The sequence below is a fragment of the Dasypus novemcinctus genome, chromosome X, assembly GCF_030445035.2.
Source record: "Dasypus novemcinctus isolate mDasNov1 chromosome X, mDasNov1.1.hap2, whole genome shotgun sequence".
NCBI classification, from domain to species: Eukaryota; Metazoa; Chordata; class Mammalia; order Cingulata; family Dasypodidae; genus Dasypus; species Dasypus novemcinctus.
In genome coordinates, this window is record NC_080704.1 from 100,219,964 (window position 1) to 100,245,283 (window position 25,320).

General features: G+C 36.1%; 1 protein-coding gene and 1 non-coding gene across 3 annotated transcripts in view; one reads left to right on the forward strand and one right to left on the reverse strand.

Moving 5' to 3' along the window:
- The window catches only part of DIAPH2 (diaphanous related formin 2), a 1,008,307-nt gene extending 983,695 nt beyond the window's left edge, over positions 1-24,612 (forward strand). For both annotated transcript variants that reach the window (XM_004477009.4, XM_004477011.4), the window contains one exon: positions 16,873-24,612. In XM_004477009.4, coding sequence (XP_004477066.1) covers positions 16,873-16,937 — 65 coding nt within the window. In that variant the 3' untranslated portion in view covers positions 16,938-24,612. The remainder of the gene's footprint in view (positions 1-16,872) is intronic.
- LOC111760128 (U6 spliceosomal RNA) lies at positions 428-534 on the reverse strand. The gene has a single exon (XR_002793912.1). It is a non-coding gene; the product is annotated as a U6 spliceosomal RNA (small nuclear RNA).
- Positions 24,613-25,320: the final 708 nt, after the last annotated feature.

Consider the following 25,320-nt stretch of genomic DNA (forward strand, 5'->3'; position numbering starts at 1 on the left):
TTAGTAATTTTTCTGTATTTCTTACAATCATTTTTTCTTTTCTTTTTCCTGTTTGAGAAGTTTGCACTTACAGAACAATCATACAAAAAGCACAAGATTTCCATATACCAAGCCTATTATTACTACCTTGCATTGGTGTAGAATATTTGTTACAATTGATGATAGCACATTTTTATATTTATACTAATAAATATAATATATGGTTTAATTTAGGTTTCACTGTGTTTTGTAGTTCCACGGATTTTTTTTAAAAAATTTATCCTGTTACTATACATACAATCTAACATTTCCTCATTTAATCAAATTTTAATCAAATTCAGATATATATTTCAGTGCTAATTACTTTCACAATGTTGTGCTACTGAAACCACCGTTTATTACCAAAACCTTTCAATTATTCCAAATGGGTACCTTGTACTTTTTTTTTTAAAATATAGAACGCTTCACAAATTTGCATGTCATCCTTGCACAGGGGCCATGCTAATTTTCTGTGTATCATTCCAATTTTAGTATATGTGCTGCTGAAGTGAGCACCCCAGTGCATCCTTTAAAAAATATATATGAATACATACATAGAGAGGAGCTGAAGATGCTTAAGGAAGGTAGCTATGCAATGTAAAATATCAGCTAACCTCCTCTCTAGTGTGCTGTAAAATCAGGGAGTCTAAATATGAGGGAGTATGATGCAAGATTGGAGGGCTATTCAAGAGGAAGGCACTTTATTATTTATTTGTTATCTATTTATTTCCTTTTCTAAACTATTTGTCATAAGAGAAAACCCTCAGACCTAGCCTATAGAAAATTTACTTCTCATTGACCTTTAAAGATATAGACATCCAACATCACCATTGCTCACTGACTTAGTTGAGATGCACAAGTTTTCATATAGTTAGTGTATATGTATTAAGATTCAAAGACAAAACAGGATCTCTTCCCCTTCCTCCACACTAGTAAATATACAGCCTGAATCTGTCAGAATCTTGTGAATTATATGGTAACAATTAATCCTTGTAATAGGAGCGCATTTTATAGCAAACATACAAACTTTCATCCTAAATAATCATTAATTACAAGGTCAGAAAATTGAGTTAAGTCAAAATTGATGGGCATGGAGACATAGCTAATAGGTAATATTGGGACGATCCTGCTAATATCAAGTCTGAGTTTTTTCTTTAATGTTATATGATGAAGGTAATGAACAGTAAGAAAGACTATCCATTCAGGAAAGAACCAATCTTAAAGTTTGCTCTTTTTTGTTTTCTCATAGCATATTCAATTCCATTTAAATTTTGCAAACAGTTGAGTTGAAAATGTTAACCTAAACATGAATTTTAAATGTTGATGTTTTATTTAACCTAAAAATAGTAATTATGGGTAGGCTGCTTTTATGATTATCTTTTTAAAAATATATCATTTTACATTGGGAATACAGGAAGGATTGTCACTGTTATTTTATAATAAAACTAGCTTTGAGTACATTAAACATACAGTAGATGATTATTGCAGTATAAGGGGGAAAGTTGTTTGCTTTTGACAGTCTGTCATTAGATGCAGCCTTGGAAGACAAGTGTGGTAGCTACTTTATATAAAACAGTAGGGGAAGGATAAAAGCTCAAAGATATTTTACCCAGCTGCTGTTATTAAAGAAACTCTTTTATAGAAGAGAGGCTGCTTTTTTTTTTTTTTTGGCCCCCTGTTTTCACTTCCGTCTCTGAATCCAATCCCAGGTTTCATGTGGTATGCAAAGAGACAAAAAGATTCCGTGCATGTCAGCCTCAGACTTCTGATATTTAAGCTGCCAACTGCAAAAATGGATTGAACTGAACAGGAGGAGGAGAATAGCCCTAGTGAGACAAATGCATTTTTACACCCTTCTTTACTAAAATATTGTTAGGAATAGCTAAAAAGTTTTCCCTTGGACTTTCATATAAAATTGTCAGATTGAAGCTGTGTGAAAGAATCATTATTGACTTCTGTCAGACAATTTGGAGAGGAGGTAGAAACGACTTGTCTCCTGACTTCTGTGTGCTTTGTCAAATCAGGTACTTTGAGGAGAAGTACGAAGTGAAGGCTGATGTCAGAGAATGCCTTGAAGCAGGAACTTGTGCTAGTCTCCTGTGACTTCCTTTTTTTAAAAAAAAGAATCAGATTGGATTATAAAATGATAGTAATGTGACTGGACATAAACATGTTTATCGCAGGCTCAGCAGACATTTCATATCATTAGTGAAAGAAGGCAAACGGCAAGGGGGACTATTTTGATGTCGAATTCATTCTTTTTAAGGACAAATGCATTCACTGATGAGAAATAAACCAACATCTGTAAAATTTTAAAGAACTGTAGTACTTTTATGCTGCCTTCTTTTTCCTATAGGAAAGGTTACAACTTTTTAAATAGTCATTAATATAAAAATGAAATAATGGGTTATGTTGGAGTTGCTTAAGGATGTTAAACCAAATCAGTATATTTCTGTTGCAAAATAGTACATCTTTTTCTTAACCTAGATACACGTCATTGCTAATGTACCACTTCTCCTAAAGTTAATGCCAAATTCCAATATTTCAAAGGTGATATGCTTTTATTAAGAAATATAATTTGGCTCTAACTTGGAACCTATAAAAGGCCATATTCCTTATCCATTAAGTTAAAGTTAGTCCCATTTTTAGTCTTTTCTTTTTCCTTATTCTCCTTGCCAAAGAAGCTCTGCAATTGGCTTGCTCTGCAAAGTATTTTATTTGCCCTCCTAAACATTAGCTATTTTAAGGATCTGAATGTATTATGGCAGGGAGCACAAGACTTAACTTCACAAGCCCATCTCCTGCCCTCCCTCCACTGCCAAATTAATGCTCTCTGTTTTGAGTGATACAGGGAAGAATGAAATTGCTAAAGTGTCACTAGTACTAAGGCATAATCTAAACAGAAAAGTCATTCCAGGAAAGTACAGTATCTGTGTTCCCAGCAGGGATCTCGGCACTGCCCTACTTCCAAGCTTCTAACCTATCCTCATAGTCATTTCTTCTGTATTGTGATTTTTTTAAGTGAAGCACTTTTAGATGTCCCATATGGTTTAAAATAAATCAGAAATTCATGTCCTAAATATTGCGTTACTCAGAATTATTAAGTTGATCATTTCTGGGAGCAGTGGAAGGAAAATAATGGGGTCATTGAAGCAGTCAAGCTCTAATGGGAACTTGAACTCATTCAGATATCAAATCTAATCATTGTTCTACACCTGTATGCACAGTCCCATTGAGCAAATCCACATTAAAGGTTTAGTAGGACAGTTGCAGTGTGGTGGTCCAAAGGGACTTGCTACTGTTTTCACAAGAAAGCACTGAATACTTTTTTACCAATATTTCTTTATTGTTTTTTGTTGTTGTTGTTTTGTCCTTTAGAACATCCTATCTTTTTTAAAATTTATTTTATTATCTTTTTTTAAAAAGATACATAGATCACACAAAATGTTACATTAAAAAATATAAGAGGTTCCCATATACCCCACTCCCCACCACACCCCAACTCCTCAGACATCAACAACCTCTTTCATCATTGTGGCACATTCATTGCATTTGGTAAATACATTTTGGAGCACTGCTACACTGCACAGATTATAGTTTACATTATAGTTTACACTCTCTCCCAGTCCAGTCAGTGGGTTATGGCAGGATATATAATGTCCAGCATCAGTCCCTGCAATATCATTCAGGACAACTCCAAGTCCCGAAAATGTCTCCATATCACACTTCTTCTTCCCTCTTCCTCAGTTGCCCTCAGCAACTCCCATGGCCACTGTCTCCACATCAGTGATACAATTTCTTCCATTGCTAGAGTTACAGTAGTTCTATAGTAGAATACCAGTAAGTCCACTCTAATCCATATTTCATTCCTCCATCCTGCGGACCCTTGTTTAGGAGGGCAAATAAAATACTTTGCAGAGCAAGCCAATTGCAGAGCTTCTTTGGCAAGGAGAATAAGGAAAAAGAAAAGACTAAAAATGGGACTAACTTTAACTTAATGGATAAGGAATATGGCCTTTTATAGGTTCCAAGTTAGAGCCAAATTATATTTCTTAACCATATGGTGATGTCCACTCTACCTTTAAATTGAAAGGGTGCTTACATCCCACATGAATGATGGATGTGATTCTCCTGCTTGCAGCTGTAGACTCTCTAGGTTCCCTCGTATGGTAGTTGACCATACTCACCTTCCTGTTAGCTGACCTGGGTAAGTCCAATGAACCGGAGCATAGGTGTTACAACTCTGCTGAGGCTCAGGACCCAGCTGACACATGGGCATTCCAGAGATTCAAGTCTCTTGAGCATATATCAACCCCAGTACCAACCACAGGTTCAGGAAAAGTGACAGAAGAGGAATGTGTAAAGAGGTCATATCTGAGTCCAACTATATCACTCTCAGGAGCACAAATTCCACAGTAGGGCCCACTGGCAAGGCACTGAACTCCAGTGTCATCTGCCATGACTGTAGAACCTGGGTGTCTCCATAGCCCTCAGGAGCACCACTACCTAGGCTTGTATCTACTTTGACAATATGTTTTTTTTCTGAAGTGTTAACTAATCTGTATCTGTATGTGGGTGCCATAACCTTACCTATGGAGGGAAAAAAGGTAGCTATGTATTCCCAGGAATGGTTTTCTTACCATTTAAACCAGGGGTTCTTACCATGGGCCCCTTTTCAGAATGTAGCAGCAGATAATTTATGACATTCAACTGGTGTCAGGCCTAACTACTGTAATTTCAAAGTATTCTTTAGGAGGCACTAGGAACCCAACCTGAGACCTCCCATGTGGTTGGAGGGAGCCCAGCAGCTTGAGCCACAACCACTTCTCTAACCACTGTTGTTATTGGTATCTCTCCTTCCAATCTTTAGGATATTATATTTTTCAAAAATAAGAATATGGTATACTCTTTTATAACTTACCCTTTTCATTTCATAACCATGTCTGCTTCATAATGTGGGTATCTTTCTGTTGAGTACATAGAGATCTATATAATATTTCAAAATGGCTGCATAGTATCCTAGTATATGTGGTTGGTGTCCTTTGTTTATCTAATACCATGATGGACATAAAGGTTATTTACAGTTTTTCACTAATATAAACAATGCTGCAAAGACCATCAATGTATAGCCATCCATTTTTATGCATTTGTCTGATAATGTGAAGACTAGCTTTGTTCCAATAGAGTTAAATATAAGAAAAGGTTGTATTTTATTTTATTTTATTTTATTTTACTTAATTTTATTTTACTTTAAGAAGTTCTGAGTTAACAAAACCAACCCAGACCCAAGAGATAGGTTGCACATGTTAAAAACAAAAAGAGTAGATATGTAGTCTTAGAGTGATTCAGGAACAAAAGCAGATGAGGATATTCCAGGTCAGCATAACAGCAACAAAGCTCAGGTAGATTATAACAGCCACAGAAAATAATTCCCGTACATCGCCCCACCCACTAACACCTTATGTTGTTGGGACACTTGTTACAAATGATGAAAGAACATCATCATAATATTACTTCTATCTATAGTCCACAGCTTATATTTGGTGTGTTTTTCCTACAAACCCTCCTATTATTAACACCACGTATTAGTACTGTATATTTGTTGTAGTTCATGAGAGAACATTCTCATATTTGTACTTCTAACCACAGTCCATCCTTCACCTTAGGTGTTATACAGTCCCTTACCTTTTTCACCTGCATTCTAATATATACTCCATGGTTTTCAGTTTCATCACAAGATTGTGCTGTCATCAGCTCAGTCCATTTCAGAATGTTTTCATTAATAAGAAAAGGTTTTTTTAGACTTCCTCTATGAGAGGTAAGTTGCTAGTTAGCCATTTTTATTCATTTATATGATCTGCCTAGCACTCTGGTTGTGCATGGATTGTGCTAGGCACTAAAATTACAAAGGAACTTATGCCAGTTATGGATATGACATTGAGAAACCATGTTTTGACTCTGTCCTAACTGCTCATATTTAAAACAACTGTTGACTGCCTCTTCCTTAAGGCATTGTTTATATTTTCAAACAATAGCTCTGGCAGCTGCTAAAGTGTCTGTGATATTAACCATACAGGCTGACATATTGGTTAAATAATTATGCACAGGCTAGGATGGGGACACTGATAATGGGAAGCACCTGTTTATAGGCTCGTGTCATTGTAAGCTGCAGATTAAGTATTTTCCCTCTTCAAAATCATAGCCAGTGATATAGTCCTTTGAGGAATGGAGACATTATGCAGGCAGAAGGCATGCCATTTCTGCCTTACAAGCCAAGAAACTTAGGTACTGCCAGAGTATCTGGGCTGCTTAACCTATAGGGTTAAACTGACTATCCCTAAAATTTTTGCCATCAGCAATAGGTAGCCCATACCCAAGAGATAGGTTATACATGTTAAAAACAAAAAGAGTAGATATGTAGTCTTAGAATGATTTGGAAACAAAAGCAGATGACAGATGAGGATATTCCAGGTCAGTGTGTATCAACAACAAAGCTCAGACAGATCACAACAGCCACCAAAAATGACAGAGGATTACTTATCGTATTATCAAAATGAGAGAAATGATTGATGCCTATTCTTAGTCCATAGCGATCTATACCACACATGGAATAGAAAAGCACAGGGATGACAGGTGTTGGTAATGAATTGACCCTATAGCCACGGTGCCATTTAGCAGCTACTTTATTCATCCCCAAACTTATAGGTTGCTCAGTCCCTCCTGCTGCAAGTACTCTAGGCCCCAGTCATTGTAATCTATGTCTTGATCAGTTCTTCTGCTCTCACTCTTGATAGTGTTATCTTGGCTTCAACACTAGAACCTCTCCAGATGATTTCAGAGTGCCCTATTTCTGCTGTTCATTTGTTTGAACAGAAAAACTGTCTTTTATGTAAATGCTTAAAGATAGTTTTTTCAAACTCCATTAAAATTAAAATCTCATTTATGGAAATAGCTATCACTGTATCTCAGACCTTATCACTGTGAATCTAGGCAGTACATTTTCCTTTTGTTATTTTCCTAGGGAAAAAAAAAGGTTTACTCTGTCTAGGCATTCTGATTTTTCCTTTAAATATTTATTACTTTTTATCTCCACCAAAGTAGGAAAAGTTTGATAATTAAAAGATTACTAGTATAAGGAACTAGAAATCACACTTTTTTTTCCTACCAATCAAAAATTGAATAGCTATCTTCCCATTTCTTCTTGTTGAACTCCCACCAATTCTTTAAGGCCAAGTTAGGATGACATTTTCCCTGACCCCAATCTCCTACACTCAAGGGATATAATTTTTTCTCTACTCTGAACCTCCATTGTACTTAGAATTTGATGCATTCTGCAAGAGACATACAGTTTCATGTTATAGTTGCTAACACATTTATTCCTTCAATGATAGTAACTTGTAAGCATGCCTGTTATACTACCCTGCAGATAGTTTATGGAGTAAAATATTGTGGAACAGAAGGAGGGAGAGAAGGAGGGAGAGAGGGAGGAGATCCATCTTTCCTTTTTCTTCCCTTCCCTTCCCTCCCCTCCGAGGGAGGAGATCCATCTTTCCTTTTTCTTCCCTTCCCTTCCCTCCCCTCCCCTCCCTTCCTCTCCCCTCACATTCCCTTTCCTTCCTTTAATTAGTGGAAAGTTATATGACCTGTGTGTAAAAAGCATAGTTGAAGGTAAATTCAAGGATCAGTTCCTGATTTGTCATTAATAATTGAAAGATTACTTAATCAACAGTTTTCAAGAAACTGCTGTGTGTAAGACACTGGTAGGCACCTTGAGTAGCTCTGTTAGAGTTCAAGTTTGGTCTTTGGCCTGCTCTTCAACATATGATTTACATATATAATTTACTTGTGAGGCTTGACAACTATTTTCTAACATTCTTGATATTTTCTATTTATGTTTTTCATATATGCACATGTCATCATCAGACTTTCAACTTCATAGAGGAAAAAATTTGTCTTAGGGCCCAGTTGCATTCTCTAGTAAAGAAGCAAATGTAATGCATGGTTAATATACAAAACCAGTATATAACAAAATATAAAATCAAAAGATTCTGTTCACTAGCTTTGACACTGAGTCCAAAGATAATCAATAGCAAGCTCTGTAGCAGTTGCAATACTCAACAATAATACTGATTTTTTTTTCTGTCATACTTTTCTGAAATCCCTTGAAATACTCGTTATCAATATGTAAATGCTAGTCATTTAAAATGCCAAGAATTTGGTTGTACATGTTATGAAAATATAATAGTTATGATAGATAAAAGTAAGTATTGCATATTTTCTACCTTCATACTTTAATATGAATTAAGTTTTTGATGCCTTGAAGCAGTATTGTTATTTTATCAAATATTTCAATCTTCCTAAAGTTTCTTTAATTGAGTTTGTTTGATAATGCACCCTTATATTACAACTAGACTTGATAGTTTGAAAAATAGGAGGTTCATAATAGAGATGGAGAGTAGAGTTCCTACCTGGCAGGGAGGATAAGAAATAAGTGAAATATAGAAAAGTGATTTAATCTCACTGCTGCAGTTTTGCAAAATATAACTTGTTTTTCCCCTAGCACAGCAGAGTTTCATGCTGATAACAAGCTACTGAATTAATAAATCCATTGCTACTATTTAGACTTTTCCTTTATAACATAATGAATGCTGTGCATTAAAAAGAGAAAAGGGAAGGCATTCTTTGTGCAGGCATTACCTCTAGCAGATCCACATTCCTAAGCACAGGAAAAATATCAGCATCATATCCTGAGCAACATCAAAGTGAAAATCATTCACGCATCTCAGTTAGAATACTGTACTTGCCGCACAGAAGTATGCTGTTTCCTTGAGCCCATTTGCTTATTTTTCAATTGGAAAAACATTTAGGGGCCTATTTTGTTATCATTTTATGTGCTTAATTCCAATTACAATTAATGAGAGTTGTGTGTCTACAGTCACAGTAGCCTCTGAACTGCTTTAACATTATTGCTTTCCACTACCATCCTCATTAAAATAACCATCTCTTCTGCATGCCTAAACTACTGTGGTAATCTGGGTTTCTTTGCATGGATTTATTTGCATGTAATGAAGGATATAGATTACACAACATGGTCTCTTTCTTGTTTTAAAAACATTACAATGTCTTTGAGATTAGAAGAGTGCTAGAATTATTTAATTGTTAAGTGAAGGTAATTGATTGGACTCTAGATATGCCTTTCTGCACAGTACCTGTGTATACAATTTGGTTGGAATAAAACAATTCAGTATAATTAATACCTATAGTATCTAGTAGAAACCAAATTTATAAAACATAAAATGTGAAAAAAATAAGGTTGCAAACTAGAAGCAATAAACTTTATCAACAGCCAACAAAACTATACATTTAATTTCAGTTATTCAAATTTTTGATGAGGCAAAAATGAGACTAAGTATATAGGATCCTGTGATGGTTTGGTTCATATGTCAACTTGGTAAGGTGATGGTGTCAGCTGTTTGGTTAAACAAGCACTGGCCTGATTGTTACTGTGAGGATAGTTCATTGATTTAAATCATCAGTAATTTGATTACATCTATGGCTAATTACATCTACAATCAACTGAGGAGTTTGCTTTCAACAAATGAGAGACAGACGTATCACCCAATCAGTTGAAGTTTTTAAAAGGAGAAGTAATGATTTCAGCAATCAGAAGACACACATTCCATCTCTACTTCAGCCAGGCAATCTTCTCCTAGAGAATTCATCTAAGACCTTTATCCAAGTTCCCAGTTGCAACCTGCCTTATGGAATTTGGACTTGTGCATCCCCCACGGTTGTGTGAGACAAATCTTATAAAATTCTCATAATATTTACAAGATCTCTCCTGTTGGTTCTGTTTTGCTTGAGAACCCTGACTAATACAGACCCTTTATGAGTGATTATAAAATCTCAAGGTATGATTTGTGGTGCTGTTTGGTCAGTGTTCTTTAAGGCTGTATTTTCCAGAAGAAAAGTGGTCAGGTGTCAGAAAAAAGTGATCAGAAGACAGGGAAAGATGTCTTGTTTAATTTTTAAGGAAGTGGAAAACCTGAATAGAACCCTTAAAAATATCATTAGGGACCTTAGCTTCACTTGACTCATTGGCACTCAACAGATATCTGCCTATCTTCAGTAGGATCATCCTAATACACATTGGGTTTGTTTATCAACTGTGCTAGTTTTCAAGTTGTGTTGTGATTATGGCATGATGTCATTCCAAAATGCGCTCTAAAAAATACACATTTTAAATGAAAATATAAATTATGGGAGATTTGCACCACCAGATATTTAAAACTATCATAAGGCTGAAATAAGAAATCACGAAGTATTGGCATAAAAATACTTGGACCAATAGAACAGAAACAGACCCTCGTATAAGATAATTTAATACATGAGTAAGGAGGTATTATGAATCAGTGTAGAAATTCATTATTATTCAACAAATGGTACTGGGGCAATCTATTTTCTCTTTGTAAAAAATAAAGAAAGAAAGCAATTGCTTTGCTTTCATTAGCTGATATTTTATAACAAAATAAATTCAAAATAAATTCCAGATCATTTAAATGAAAAATAAAATAAAAATAAAGCCTTAAAGAAAAGGAGGAGATATAATTGAATGTTCATCTAATCTCTGTCTAGAGAAGGACTTTCTATGTTTAAAAGCAATGGAACAAATCACAAAGTAAAAAATTTATATTTAGCTGCATAAAAATGTCAAAAATGAAACTATATGTTCCCTAAGACCCCACAACACAAACCACATAAATAGACAATCAACAAACAAGAGATTATATTTCTAATGAATATTTCAATAGGCTAATATCTTTAATATGTAGAGTTCAAAATAAAAACAAAAGCAAAAACCTGGGACCACAATGGATAAATGGACAAAGGACATGGCCAGCATATAAAAGAAGAAATATAATTGTATACTAACATATGAAAAGTTCCACCTCACTAGGATTAGAAGAAATGCAAAAAGACAAAATCAGATGCCATTTTTCACTTTTCATATTAGTACATTTTTAAAAAACTGATATCCACGAATGAGAGAAGGCAAACACATTCATATACTGCCAATCAGGATTTAAATTAATACAACAGTTTTGGAATACATTTTGGAACTTAGTTTTCATAGCCTTTCATCCAGCAGCCACACTTCCATACATGTCATATGTAAAGATGTTACTATGGTGATGTTCATTGCTATCCTATTTATAATAGCAAAATATGGATAATAAAGTAAATGTCTAGCAGTACATTGTTGACTAAATTGTTGACTAAATTGTGGTATATTTATAAAATGGAGTAGTATGTGGCCATTAACAATCATGTTTTCAATATCATGTTTTCAGAACTTTAATGACATGGAAAAAATTTCTTCAATATACTGTTAAATGAAAAAGTAGAACACCAATCACATATACAGTTTCAAGTCAACTTTTTTTAAATTGTTAAAAATATTTAGTATTTGCATACTATACTCAACAAACAAAAACTCCCCCCTCCCCTCCCTTCTCTGGTAAGCTATAATTTACTTACTGTGTTTATAAATTTGTGATCTCTGGATATTTCATACAAGTGAAATCAGGCAGTATTTGTTGTTATGTTCCTTGCTTATTTCACTGTGCTTCAGGTTTTCAGGTTTCATCCACGTTGCAGCCTGTCTGAGAATTTCATTCCTTTATTTAGCTGAATAATATTCCATTGTATGTATATACCACATTTTGTTTATCCATTCATCTGTTGCTTGACACTTGAGTCATTTCTACCTTTTGGCTATTGTGAATAATGCCCCTGTGAACATCAGTGTACAAGTATCTATTTGAGTCCTTGTTTCAATTTCTTTGGGTCATGTGGTAATTCTCTAACTTTTTGAGGAATTGCCATCCCCTTTTTACAGTGGCTGTCTCCTTTCACATTCAACAATGCGTAACAGTTCCAATTTCTCCTCATCATTTCCAAACACTTGATATTTTCTGTTTTTTTAAATAATAGCTGTTGTTGTGGGTGTGATGTGATATTTTTAAAGGCATTATTCTGGTGACAGTGAGGAGAAAGAATCTGATCAACTAAGAGGATTTGGCTGACCTCTACCAAGCAATTAGACCCAAGCCTAGTTAGGCTGCCCCTTTCCAGTTATTTCTAATGTTTGAGAAACTGTATCCAATTCAGGATTCCTAAAATCACAAAGTAAAACGTAGAGGAAACAGTTTTTGTGGTGGGCTTTTTTGTGTGTTTGGGTTTTTTTTGAAGTTCAGTGGCTGAGGATTTAACCCAGGATCTTGTATGTGGGAAGCCAGCCTTCAACCACTGAGCCATACTGGTTCCCCAAAATCAAAGTTTTGAAATCATAGAACACAAGGGGGAAAATGTTCATTCACATGAGATAATTTCAGCATAACAGTCTAAAATAAACTACCTTTTTTTCATCAGGGTTTGGCATGCAAATAACTACTAAATAGAGATTTTGAGAAGCAACCTAAAGTTCTCTTGGTTTCCTTAGCCTAAGCTACATAAACCCTGACCTCCATTTACTCTATTTGCTATAAACCATTCCTACCCATGGATGGTAAATCTGCCACACCATCACTTTTGAAAAGCTTTGTTTTCTCCAAAGCTCACTGTCAATTACCAAGGCCTTCTTTTATTTGTTTTCTATCCAACTAATTTTCATTAAAATGGGATATTTTATAACACAATGAGCAGTATTTACTGGGCATAGACTTAGTTTACGTTACCCTGCTGTGAAGGGCTAGTGTTAGGCAGAATTCTTGTTTGTAGTTCCCATTTTATATTATGTCAGGTCAATATCAATACAACTATATGTCTGTGAAGCACTAGGAAGACACAGTCCTTCCATAGACAACAGATGTAGACCTAACCTGGGGGGAAATGAATAATGGAGGTGGTCTTTTTATCTAGTTTTCACAATCCCAACATGACCTTCTTATACTTTATGCAAGGTACAGCCTTGTACCTTTGGCAGTACACTCACTTTGATAGAGGATTAAGTGCATACTCTCAGGTTACATATCACAGGCTTGAGCTCTGAAGCTATCTCATATCACTTTTCATTTAAGCTTTATTTGTGTATTTCTCTTGGCAAAGTTTTCAGTAAAAAGGAAATTAGTGATATAGATTTAGGTATGGATCTGAAACTTTGTGACATTCAAACATTTCATATATGATGTGCTTTGTACATAATTGCTCAATAAATGATTTCATGAATGAATTCTAGAGCAATACAGTAATGAGTTTAATCCATTCACTGCAGGACTAAGTTGGAAAGGTTTTGATCTCCAAGTCAATTTATGCTTAGATAAAGCATAAAGCTTCTTGCCCTTAGGACAGTGGGGAAAACCTTGACATTGACTTGAGTTGATTACCTGATATTAAGAATATGCAGAACCATGTTAAAGCTGTGCCATGTATTTATATTTTTGTTTGGTGACAGCCCTAAATATTGTTTTAGATTTAGATACCCCTCCTCCATAGGTTGAACATTTTCATCTAACCATGTCCCTATCTTCAATGCCAATGCTTTGATGTTCTGTAATATCAGAATCAGTTCACCTTCACATGGGGCCTATTTTAAAGGCAAGCCTTTGATGACCAAAGAGAATCTGTTAAGATATGCATACCCAACTACAGTGAATTTGGAAAGGACTGAAAGTTCAGGGTTTAGTGCTGCATTAATGTTTGTGTTTATAAACAATAGAATCCCTTAGTAAATTCTTAGACCATGAGGATCTATTAACCCCTCTAGACTTTCTTATTCACTATAATATATTACCACATGCATTAAACGAAAGAAACAAAGGCAGAGTATGACAAGTCTTGCTCCCCCATCCTCCAGTGAAATGTGTTTTCCTGTATCTCATGGCATAATATCCCCAACAATTAGACACACAGACACCCCTTCCCCCTATCTTCCTCTCTTTGATTTCCAAAAATACCACAGGCAAATTGGAAAGGGCTGACACTACTTGTTAACAAAGCCCTCATATCCTTTCAGGTAAATTCATATGTTTTAGAATACTGGCTTTTTTTTGGGAAAAGAGCCCTGCTATTTTTGTCATGTAAACTAGACAAGTATCACCAGTGTTAGGAGACTGAGACTAGTTAGGAAAGTGAGTATGGATCAGGCTGGGTCTCCTGGAGCTCTGGAAACATCACATGAGCACCCACTTCCTCTACCTTCATCTCCAAATAAGAAATGCAATCACTCTTACAATCACCCAAATTACTCTGTTACCTCTGACAACAAAAGTGTCTATTTCTCAAACATTTAACGGTAGTTAGGTATCCTGATCTTATGAAGGTTAGGTGGCTGATTTTTACCTTTTAGTATTTAGTATTTTAGTATGTAAATTTGTCTTACAAAAAAAATTCAGTAATTCTCAATCTCTGCTTCAAAGAAGTTATGAATCCAGGGGTGGGGGTGGGGGCGGGGGGGAGTTTTCATCATTAGATGGCTAACCTTTAGAATGTGAAGACAGATAAAAAATATGTATATAAAATGTTATCCTCAAAATTCTGTTTCTGGCTTGATCCATACAAGTCTAGAGGATAAATAGACATTTGTAACTAAACTATTTTTGATATAAATACAAGGAATTGGAAATAAATTGAAAAATCCAGATCAGCCATTATTCCTAACAGAAATTTTTCATAAACAAGATTGTATGCTGATGTTTCAAAAACATGTGGTAACCTTTACAGAATTGCCTCTTCTCAGAATTATCTCATTAACTTAGGCACTGATTAGGTACAAAATTTTAGAAGAAAAGAAAGATGGGAAGGAGGGAGGGAGGGAAGTAAGAGAGAGACTGACAGACTGATTAACTGACTGACTGGAATAATTCTCTTTTTTGCATGCCAAAGCTGAATTTGGGTCCCAAACCAGTGTTTATCATGCCTTCCAAAAGCTTCAAAGTCCTTTCCTCAGTTCATTTTAAACTGAAATTCTCCTTATTTTCTCAAACTTGATGTCAACAGTAAGTTGCAGGTTGATCTGATTCCTCACATCACATCATTTAATGCTCTGAGGCTGGGTTTTTGTATGTGGCACATCTCTTGGATCCAGTGGGCAGTGAGTGATGACCAGGAGTGTGCAAAGTCATGTCTGGGTAACATGTGGCTGCCTGTTGACCTTAGTGCATAGGACCATCAAGGCATAAACCTTATTTTAAACTGGAACAATCCTTTGGGAATGCTATCAGTATTCTCATTTCTGACAGCTTTACCTGTAAATGCTTAAAAGCTAGTAATGAAGTGGTAACTATTATATTATAATCTCATTTTTTAATGTTTTCTAAGAAATCCTGAACCAATCTGTATGCAAACCAGTGATTTTAGGTAATAAGCCCTATATCCAGGAATGTGATCTTCACATTTTTAGCTGAACTGTGATCCATATCACAAACTAAATAATAGATTTTTTAATTGTCTTTTTACAAGGTTACCCAGATTATCCATTACTCAGATATATATCTGAGTAGAGAAAAGGCCTTTCTTACCCATCTTTCAGTGATATCATGGCATTATAAAGTGCTCTCTAGCTTTAAGCATATGGCTTGTTGTCTCAATTCACTTGTGCTGTGTTATCAGTGAGGCCAAGGTCATGGGATCCAGTTTGCTTTTCTCAGTGTACAGATGACAGAAATATGGGAATCAGTCAAGAGGCTGATCAGAATAAGAAAGGCACCATGGCAAAACTTCAGCACTTCTCATAGTCCATCCTCCCCATGGGACAGGCAGAATGTGTTTTTTGGACATCATCTTAGGGAGGAAATAAATAGCAGCTTGGGAGTCCCCATCATCTACCTTGAAACAAAGCAGGTCTGACAATCAGGCATTAACTTCGTATTGTTATAATCTCCCATCATACCATTGATTTGCTGTGTAACTTTCATCACTAAAACAGAGATAATGAAATGGGTTTACCTCCCAGGGATGTTGTGTGAATTAGCAAATTAATGAATGTAAAGTGTTAGCATTTATGTAAGTGCTGGTGGTTGCCATTATTTCTGGGGACCTAGTCTTATTCTGAGTAGAGACCCTGAGTATAATATACTTTTGTCAGAAAGGGATTTTCACCCACATCAATTGCATTTAAGCTGAGCATAAAAACAGAGGTGATAATAACATAGTAGTGATCATCGACCTGCAGAGCTATAAACCTTCTTCCTATTAAAACGAAAACTATTTTCAGCTACTTTTGATGCTTTTAAACTTTGATTTCCAAAGTTTGAGCCAACAGTTATCTTCTATAGTGATTTTTCTTCCTGTGCCGAGTGGGGGGAATGGGACCTTTTCATTATTCATTCCCATAATGACCATATAATGTACTGAATTTGTTTACATCATACAAACAGACTAAAACTCAGAAGCTGGTTTGATTGCCACATATTCCAATCATTATAAAAAAATAAAAACTCTTTTCTGCTCTGCCCATGTTAGTATCCTCTAGAGGTAGCCAACATACAGATTGAAAACTCATGGGGAATTGAAGTGCTTCCCAACAAGAGGCACTGTGCATACACACTTTCATTTTACAAAAGAATTTTGTTGTCGCCTGCAATTTCCAAAGGGACTGTGCTTGAGAGAATTCTTCCATTTCCTTTATCACTCTGACTTCCCTCACCAAGAAAATCATTTATTGCTGATTGCAGAATTCTTGAACTGAGTCTGGCAGCTGCAGGGTGAACTCCTCAGATCTGGGCTCCTTGTTACTTATGTACCTATTCATTTGAAGTGATTTTTTTATGCCCATTTGAAAACCTCTCGACCTGACATCTTGTAATAGTTGTGATCTAAAGCTGTATTTTGTTTCTTTTTCTCCTTGTCTTACAGATAACAGAAGAGTACCTTTGGAAAGGTCACGCTCTCGCCACAATGGAGCTGTCTCATCTAAGTGATTCCTGATGCCAAAGAATGTGAAAAATATTTAAGTAAACAAAATCATATATCTTGAAAAGAACAAAACATGCACTCACTGGAGAGGCAATAAGTGCATTTCTGCAAAGATCAAGCTAAGATGAATAAAATTGTGTGTACTTGTAAAACTATTGCAAGACTCCTCCCACAATTATATGAATATGAACACAATTATCAGAATTATGAAACGTCTATTACATTTCGGTGTAAAGATGTGTATTATTTGTTATTGTGTGTGACCTGCTGGTGAAGATGAAAGTGTTAGAAATTGAAGAGAACTAAGCCTTTTTGAAAACATTCAATTTGTCAAAAATTTGTAACCTCTTTCAAATTTGCAGGTCACCAAAAAAAAAAAAGGAGGGAAAGAGAAGACAAAGAGTAGAAAAAAATAATTATTCACTTTCTGGTTCCAGTCCCTGTAATATAGAAAAAGGAAAAGACCAACAAATAACGTGAATGTTAATGATTTTGGATAGTTGCTAATATTGCACATACTATAAGAGAAGTCATTTCAGAAATTCAGAAAAGAACTACTTAACCCCAGTCAACTTTTTAGCATCTTATTGCAAGTGAAAGCTTATGGATTCATTTGCTTTGGCTGAAATTAAACTTACCATTAATCTAGAGTTTCAGCATGATATTGCAGACACTTAACATTGCTAAAAATAAACCAAAGTTTAACAGAATCAGTTAGGGAAAATGATTTAAACTTTATTTAAAGAGGTATTTTCTAATTATGCACATATATCTACTTTATGCAAATACTTTATATGGCTATTTTTGAGAAAAACCTCACATTTTAATGTTTATGCTAGGGATGAATCTGATAATTCTATTACCTTTATTTAGGTTCTAAAGGCAAATATTGATTCCTATTCTCCTTGGTTTATTCCCTCTCTCTATTGCTTCTTTCTTCCTTGACCCCCTTGAAGGCAGGGAATAGAGTTTTAAAAGACCTGAGAGGAAAAGGATTTCTCTCTGCAAGAGGCAGCAGAAAACTGTCTGAAAGGTCAATTTTTTTATCCTGATTTTCCTCTTCCTTTTCCAATTCTGCTTTGGTGGTCTAAAGAAAAAAAGGAAATTATATGTTTGTATGTGTATATATGGGTATATATTGAACCTACATTGATTCCATATCCGAGTAACTAAGTGAATTTCTCAATCACCATCATATTTACTTACGTTATATTAACAAATTAAAATGATGCCTCCAAAAACACTCTAGGAGGAAAAACTGACTCTATTTTTCTTAATAGATGAAGAAGTAAAAGTTATGCTTAACTTGTCTCTTATTTTAAGATATGCATCAAAATGTGGTATAACTGCTCAGGAGTGCAATTTTGAAACAGTTCTTGCAGAAAATTGTGACTATTGTAAAAAATTCTTATATGTATATTTCTTATATAGAGAATCCTATTTCTAGTCATCCAAAGCACATAGGCATTCAGAAAGTACAACAGACGACTGCCTTAACAAGTCACCATCTGAGAAAACCTAAAGTGACTAGCAGCTCACATATTCCTTTATGTAGATGTATAATGATTCAAACTGCTGCCTTTTCATCCAGTGCATTCTTTCTTGGGTATTATACTTCAGTCAGCTCTCTGAAGCTACTACAGTAAAGAAATTAAAGAGAATAACAGTATCTGAGATTTTACAATATTATCCTCTCTTAAAACACACATATACAGACATACACAACTGTAAGGGACACATCAATTTCATACCATTTTTTAACAAAAAAAAATTCTACCAATTTATGTAAATACCTAATTGTGTGTTTTTGATGTCACAAAGTCTTTTCTGAAATCTTCATGGTATGGCTTCTTTGAGTCTTTTGATAGCTTCTCAGGCTGTAGAAAAATAGTATTTTGAACGTTAACCCTGACTAAAATTTGGGGACATTTACCATGCCATGCTCTCAAGCTGGTAAGAATAGAATTACAGACATGTGTCACCTTTTCCAGATATAAACTTACCTTATTTTCTAGTTTGTGAAAAAGAATGAATGAAGCACTATTATTGATAAGTTATATATTTGTATTTAGAGTAATCCCACATGCTTTTCTCAAACACTAAAAAACCTTTTTAGGTCTTCCATGAAGTTCTAGTAGTTGAGTTTGCTTCCCAGATTTATAATGGTCCTCCATTAGCCTTTTTCAGTTTTATTTTAGATTGAAAAGTATCAACAAAAAAGAACATAATGACATTTTTAATAGAAGACAACATTATACTAAAGTCTTACGTTGCATTAATTACTACCACTTGTGTAAAGCACCAGTATGCAGATTTTCTGTAGATATATATATATATATATTTTTTTTAAGTGCAAAACCCTTAAAACGTTTACTAGTTGTATTAGTTTCCTATAGGTGCTGTAACAAGTTACCAAAATTTCAGTGGCTCAACACAACAGAAGTTTACAGTTCTAGAGTCTGGAAGTTCAAAATCATGGTGTCAGTAAAGCCATGCTCCAACCAGCGGCTCTAAAGGAGAATACTACCTTGCCTCTTTTAGGGTATGGTCATTTTTGGCTTTCCTCATCTTGCGGCCACATCACTGCAGTCTCTACCCCCATTGTCATATTCCCTCCTCCTCTTCTCTGTATGTTCCCATTTGTGTGTCTATCTCAAAATTCCCTCTGTCTCTCTCTTATAAGGATACATGTGATTACAACTAGGGCCCACTCAGGTAATCCAGGATAAGGTCCCCATCCCAAGATCCTTAATTTACTCACAGCTTTGCCATATAAGATAATGTTCACTCTTTTGCCATATAAAGTAATATTCACAGGTTCTGGGGAATAGCATGTGACATATTTTTGGGAGCCACCATTCAGTCTACTAGAGTCTGCCCTCTTGTGCCTGAAAATCCCTGTGCATCCTGCATACAATATACATTCACCACAACCCAACATCCCCTAAAATATCAATGTATTACAGCATCAGCTCTAACTCCAAATAGCCATTTAAGTCTCATCCACTCAAGAGTCCCAGAAATCATTATCTAAGTCTTTTAAATCAGCTATGGGTGAGACTCTGCTTATGAGCCATTCTGGGGCAAAAATTACTTTCCATCTATAAACCTGTGAAACTAGAAAACAAGCTGTTTCCAAAATACAGTTTTGCAACAGGCAAAGGACAACAGTTTAGATGTTCCTATTCAAAATGAAAGACAATGGCAGGAGGAAAGGCATTAGCATCATAACATCTTCAAGATCCATGAGGGCAAATTACATTATGTTTCAAGGCCTGGGAAAAATCCTCTGGCCCAGGCTTCTGCCTCTGCCTCTGTACCCATGGCTTTGGACTCAAGGTAATCCTTTTTTCTTGAAGTAAAGCACATGTGTACAGCTTAGCAGTTCTATCAGCCTGTTTCCTGCTTATATAATTTCAGGATTCCAACAACCTTCTTTTATTTCATACTATCTCTGTCCCTTTCAGGTTATGCTGGAAGTGATTCTGCTGGTAGAGCATTCTCAAAAAACCTTGTGTCTATCCTGTATGTGTCATGGGGATTCACACTATTGGACAAGAGGGTCCTCTGAAGACCTTCCCTGACTTCTGCTGGATGGTGGAGTGGATCCATGAGTCACACACCTACTCTCTTCAGCACTAATCAAAGGTTGTCCAGCAACCTTGGCCTTCTCTCCAGAGCACACTTTCCAACAATGAATCTCCTAATTTTAATGTATTTTGCAATCTAAATAGACTCAAAATCTCCCAAGTCATTAAGTGCTCATTCCTTTTTGTTTAGCAGTTCCTTTCTCAATTTGTCTCTTTCCTCTCTCCTTTTACTATAAGCAGCAAGAAGGAACTTGGAGATCTCCTGGCTAATTAGCCATGTTCATCACTTCAAATTTCTACTGTCAACACAACAGTAGGAGACAATTCAGCCAAGTTTTCTGCCACTGTATAACAAGAATCACCATTCCTCCACTTTGTAATGTGTTCCTCATTTCCTTCTGAGCCCTCACTAGATATGCTTTTAATGCTCATATTTCTACCAATATTCTATTCATGATGATCTATGCATTCTCTAAGTCCATAGAAGCTTTCTGTACTATGCTCCTCACTTCCTTCTGAGTCCCCATCAGAATTGCCTTTAATGTCCATAATTCTACCAGAAGACTCTTCAAGACAATTTAGGCATTTTCTATCAGGTGCCTCAAAATTCTTCCAGCCCCCTACCCCATTACTGAATTCCACAGCCACTTCCACATTTGTAGATATTTGCTACAGCCCCACTCCACCTCCTCGTACCAAAATTTGTATTATATTCCTGTGACTGCCATAAAAAAAAATCACAATCCTGGTGACTTAAAACAAGTGAAATTTATTCTCTCAAGTTCAGGAGGCCAGAAATTCAAAATCAGTGTTACAGGGCTACACTCCCTCTGGAGGCTCTAGTGGGAGAGTCTCTTCCTTGTTTCTTACTAGCTGCTCCTGGCTATCAACATTCCTTGGCTGCTTGGGGCTGCATTTCTCCCTGTGCTTTCAAAGCATCTTCTCCTCTGAGTATCTAATCACCTAACTCCTTTCTCTTTTTAAGGACCCTTCTGAAGGCATTTAGGATGCACCCAGATTATCCATGATAATTTCTTTATTCAGGATCCTTACCTTAATTACATCCACAAAGACCCTTTTACCAAACAAGGTAACATTCACAGGTTCCAGGGATTAGGACATGGCATATCTTTTTGATATTACCATTCAGCCTGCTACATTAATCATTGCAAGTAAAAATACTTTTCACTTTTAAAAATACATCCTTGGTATTCAAACTAAATTTAAGATTGCCTCTAAAGCTCTTGTCTGCACGGACTATTACACTACATGCTTTAATGTTAATGGATGAAGAGGCTAATCTAATTTTTGATCCTTTGGCCACTGCATTCAATTAGCTTGAAAAAACTAATTGATTCCAACACTGAGCTCTGGTGTATCTCTTCTGTCCCATTTATGGAGTCGTAGACCAAATGTCTTCTGTGATTCATAATGCAGACACAAAACCACCTCTAATATAGAGGGATTATTATGGGCTTTTTTTTCTTTATTTTTAAGGTAGTTTTAGATTACAGAAAAGTTACATTAAAAATATAGGGGATTCCCATATACCCCAGACACTCCCCCTCTCACACTTTCCCCTATTAATAATATCTTTCATTAGTGTGGTACATTTCTTAAAATTGATGAACACATATGGAAGCATTGCTGCTAACCATGGTCAATAGTTTACATTATGCTTTACACTTTGCACCATAAAATTTTATAGGTATTTTGATTTGTTTTTTAGGAGGTATTGGGGATTGAATCCAGGACCTGGTACATGGGAAGCAGGTGCTCAACCATTTGACTACATTTGCTCCCCCAACTTTATAGGTTTTGACAAAATGTACAATGGCCTGTATCCATCATTGCAATATTATGCAGAACAATTCCAGTGTACCAAAAATGCCCCATGTATACCTATTCTTCCCTCCCCCTTCCCTCAGAACCTCTGGTGACAACTATCTTTATATCAATGGTACAGGTTCTTTCATTACTAGAATAGTCTACTCTGGTCCATAGTTGCATTCCCCCCTTAAGTTTGTTCATTCCTCAATCTTGAGGGTTTGGGGAGCGTGATATCCACTCTGCTTCCAATTGTAAGGGGACTTAGACTTCATGGGGCAGATGGATGGAATTGTATTGCTTGCAGTTGTAGATACTCTGTTTTGTAGGATGGGCATTGTCCATCATCTCATTTTGTTAGTTGTCTTGGGCAAATCTGATGAACTGGAGAGTAGGTGTTGGCTGAAACTCTGCTGAGATTCAGGCTCAATCAGCATATGAACAGACCAAAGATTTAAGTCTCTGGGGCATATATTTAAAAGAGTATAGTGCTAATTATAGGCTCAGATAAAAGGAGCAGAAGAACCATGTATAGGGAAATTATAAATAAGTCTAACCTCTGTTATATTGGGGAAACAGGTTAACATATATTCTAAGGTAAGGCCCATCAATGGAGTGCCAACTTCCTGGAGTTGTGTGCCCTGCCTTTAGTGTTCACATGTCTCCAGAGCCCTCAGGAGTACCCCGCCTTGAAGCAGGTGGCAGTCAGTGAGATCTGTCTGAGACATACATAAGTAAACTCTGGAATGGCCTCCCAACTCTCTGTGAAATCTCATAGCCATAAAAACTCTTCTTGTATTTAATATTTCCCCCTTTTGGTCAAGGTCTTTTTCAAAATGCATCACTAGCTGGTACTTGGTATTAATCCCTCAGTGCCAGCGATGATGCCAGGGGGAAGGCAATGAGTTTATATGCCGAGGGGGAGACCATGTTAGAGTAACAAGGAGGTTTTCAGGAGGTAACTCTTAGGTACTATATGTTACTATGCTTAGTTTCAATCTTACAGGAATATTGTTCATAAGTACAAGCATCAATATCAAGGGCCTACATTATATATTTTATCATAACCTACAAAATTGTGTAGGACAGCATCAACTATAATGTAAAATATAGTCTACAGTTAGTAGCAATGCTTCAATATGTGTTCGTCAATTGTAACAAATGTACCACAGTAATGAAGGGTGTTGTTAATGTGGGAGGGGAGGGGGTGGGGCATATGGGAATTCCCTATATTCTTCATGTAACATTTATGTAATCTAAAGCTGCTTTAAAATTTTTTTAATCAAAAAAAAAAATTCAGGGTCCTGGTGTATTGGTTTGTCCTCTTTCACTAGGCATCGTCTATGTACTCTAGAAATTCTTGCCACTCTGTTAGGGAATAAAGCAAGACTCCCAAGGATGGAAATTTAATATTTTGTTGGTTATTTTTTGGGTCTCCACCCACTAAGATAACACCCTATGACCACTTGAACACATTCCTATTCTATAGAGTCATGCCCTGGGTGCATCTTTCCCCACACATCACCACTCCACCAACACCCTGCACCAGTGACCCTCCCCTGCCATAGCTGTAACTTTTCTGTAATCTAAAATCTCCCCAAAACAAAGCAAAAAACTTAAAAATGAATTTAAAAAAACTCTTGGATTGTGCCTGTCTTCACCATAAGATGTTATCTTTTATGTATGTTTACAATTTCTTCTGTATATTCCCCCAGTGTCTTCTTTTATTTTTTTTTTCACTTTATTATTAAAGAAGCTTTAGGTTACAGAAAAGTCAAATTGAAAATATAGGGGCTTTGTATCTCCAGATTCTACCCCTTTACATTGAAAACCCCCATCTCAGGCTGGTATTCTAGAAACTGAACAAGAACCAGGAACTTAAGTTCAGTCATCTATTTGGGAGGTGTTGGAACAGGTGCTACGAGTGTGGAATCATTGGGAGAGAGACCAAAAAATATACATGTCCCTGATAAATTAAATATGCCGGTATGTAAAGTATGCAAGCTAGGCTTTGAAAAGGAATGAAGTTTTATCAAAGTAAAAATGATGGGTTTTCCCAAAATGAGATGCAGGAATATGTAGGACAAAAATAGATACAGAAAATTATGGAAGTTTATGGAAATGAATTTTATTTAATATGGTCAATGTTGACTAAAATATAATAATTATAATATTTTAAGGGTTTTCATATCAAACGATATATTCAAACTTAGAATTTCATTTTTTCTCTGTTAAAATAATAAAGTTTATTCGTCTCTTTTTAGTGAGAGGTTATACAAAGATTTTTGTAACCATCTGAGTATTCTGTCTAAGAGCAAAGATTCTATGTCATATCAGAATAATACCCCACTTGATGTTTAAAAAAAAATTGGGGATATTTCTGAATATTTCACCCCCTTCCCCTCTCATATTTTTCCCTTTTAATAACATCTTAGATAAGTGTGTTACATTTGTTACAATTGATGAACATTGCTACTAACCATGGTCAATAATTTACATTATGATTTTTTAAAAAAGATTTATTTATTTATTTTTCTCCCCTTCCCCCCCACACCCCTGCCCCAGTTGTCTGCTCTCTGTGTCTACTCTCTGCGTCTTCTTTGTCCGCTCCTGTTGTTGTCAGCGGCCCGGGAATCTGTGTTTCTTTTTGTTGCGTCATCTTGTTGTGTCAGCTCTCCGTGTGTGCAGCACCATTCTTGGGCAGGCTGTACTTTCTGTTGCGCTGGGCGGCTCTCCGTATGGGGCGCAATCCTTGCGCATGGGGCTCCTCTCCGGGGGGGACACCTTGCATAACACGGCACTCCTTGCGCGCATCAGCACTGCGCATGGGCCAGTTGCACACAGGTCAAGGAGGCCGGGGCTTTGAACCGCCGACCTCCCATGTGGTAGACGGATGCCTACACTGTGCACCATGCCATTATTAACCACCCCCCAGATGGCTTCCTCACCTGTCTACTTGTTGTTTTCACTT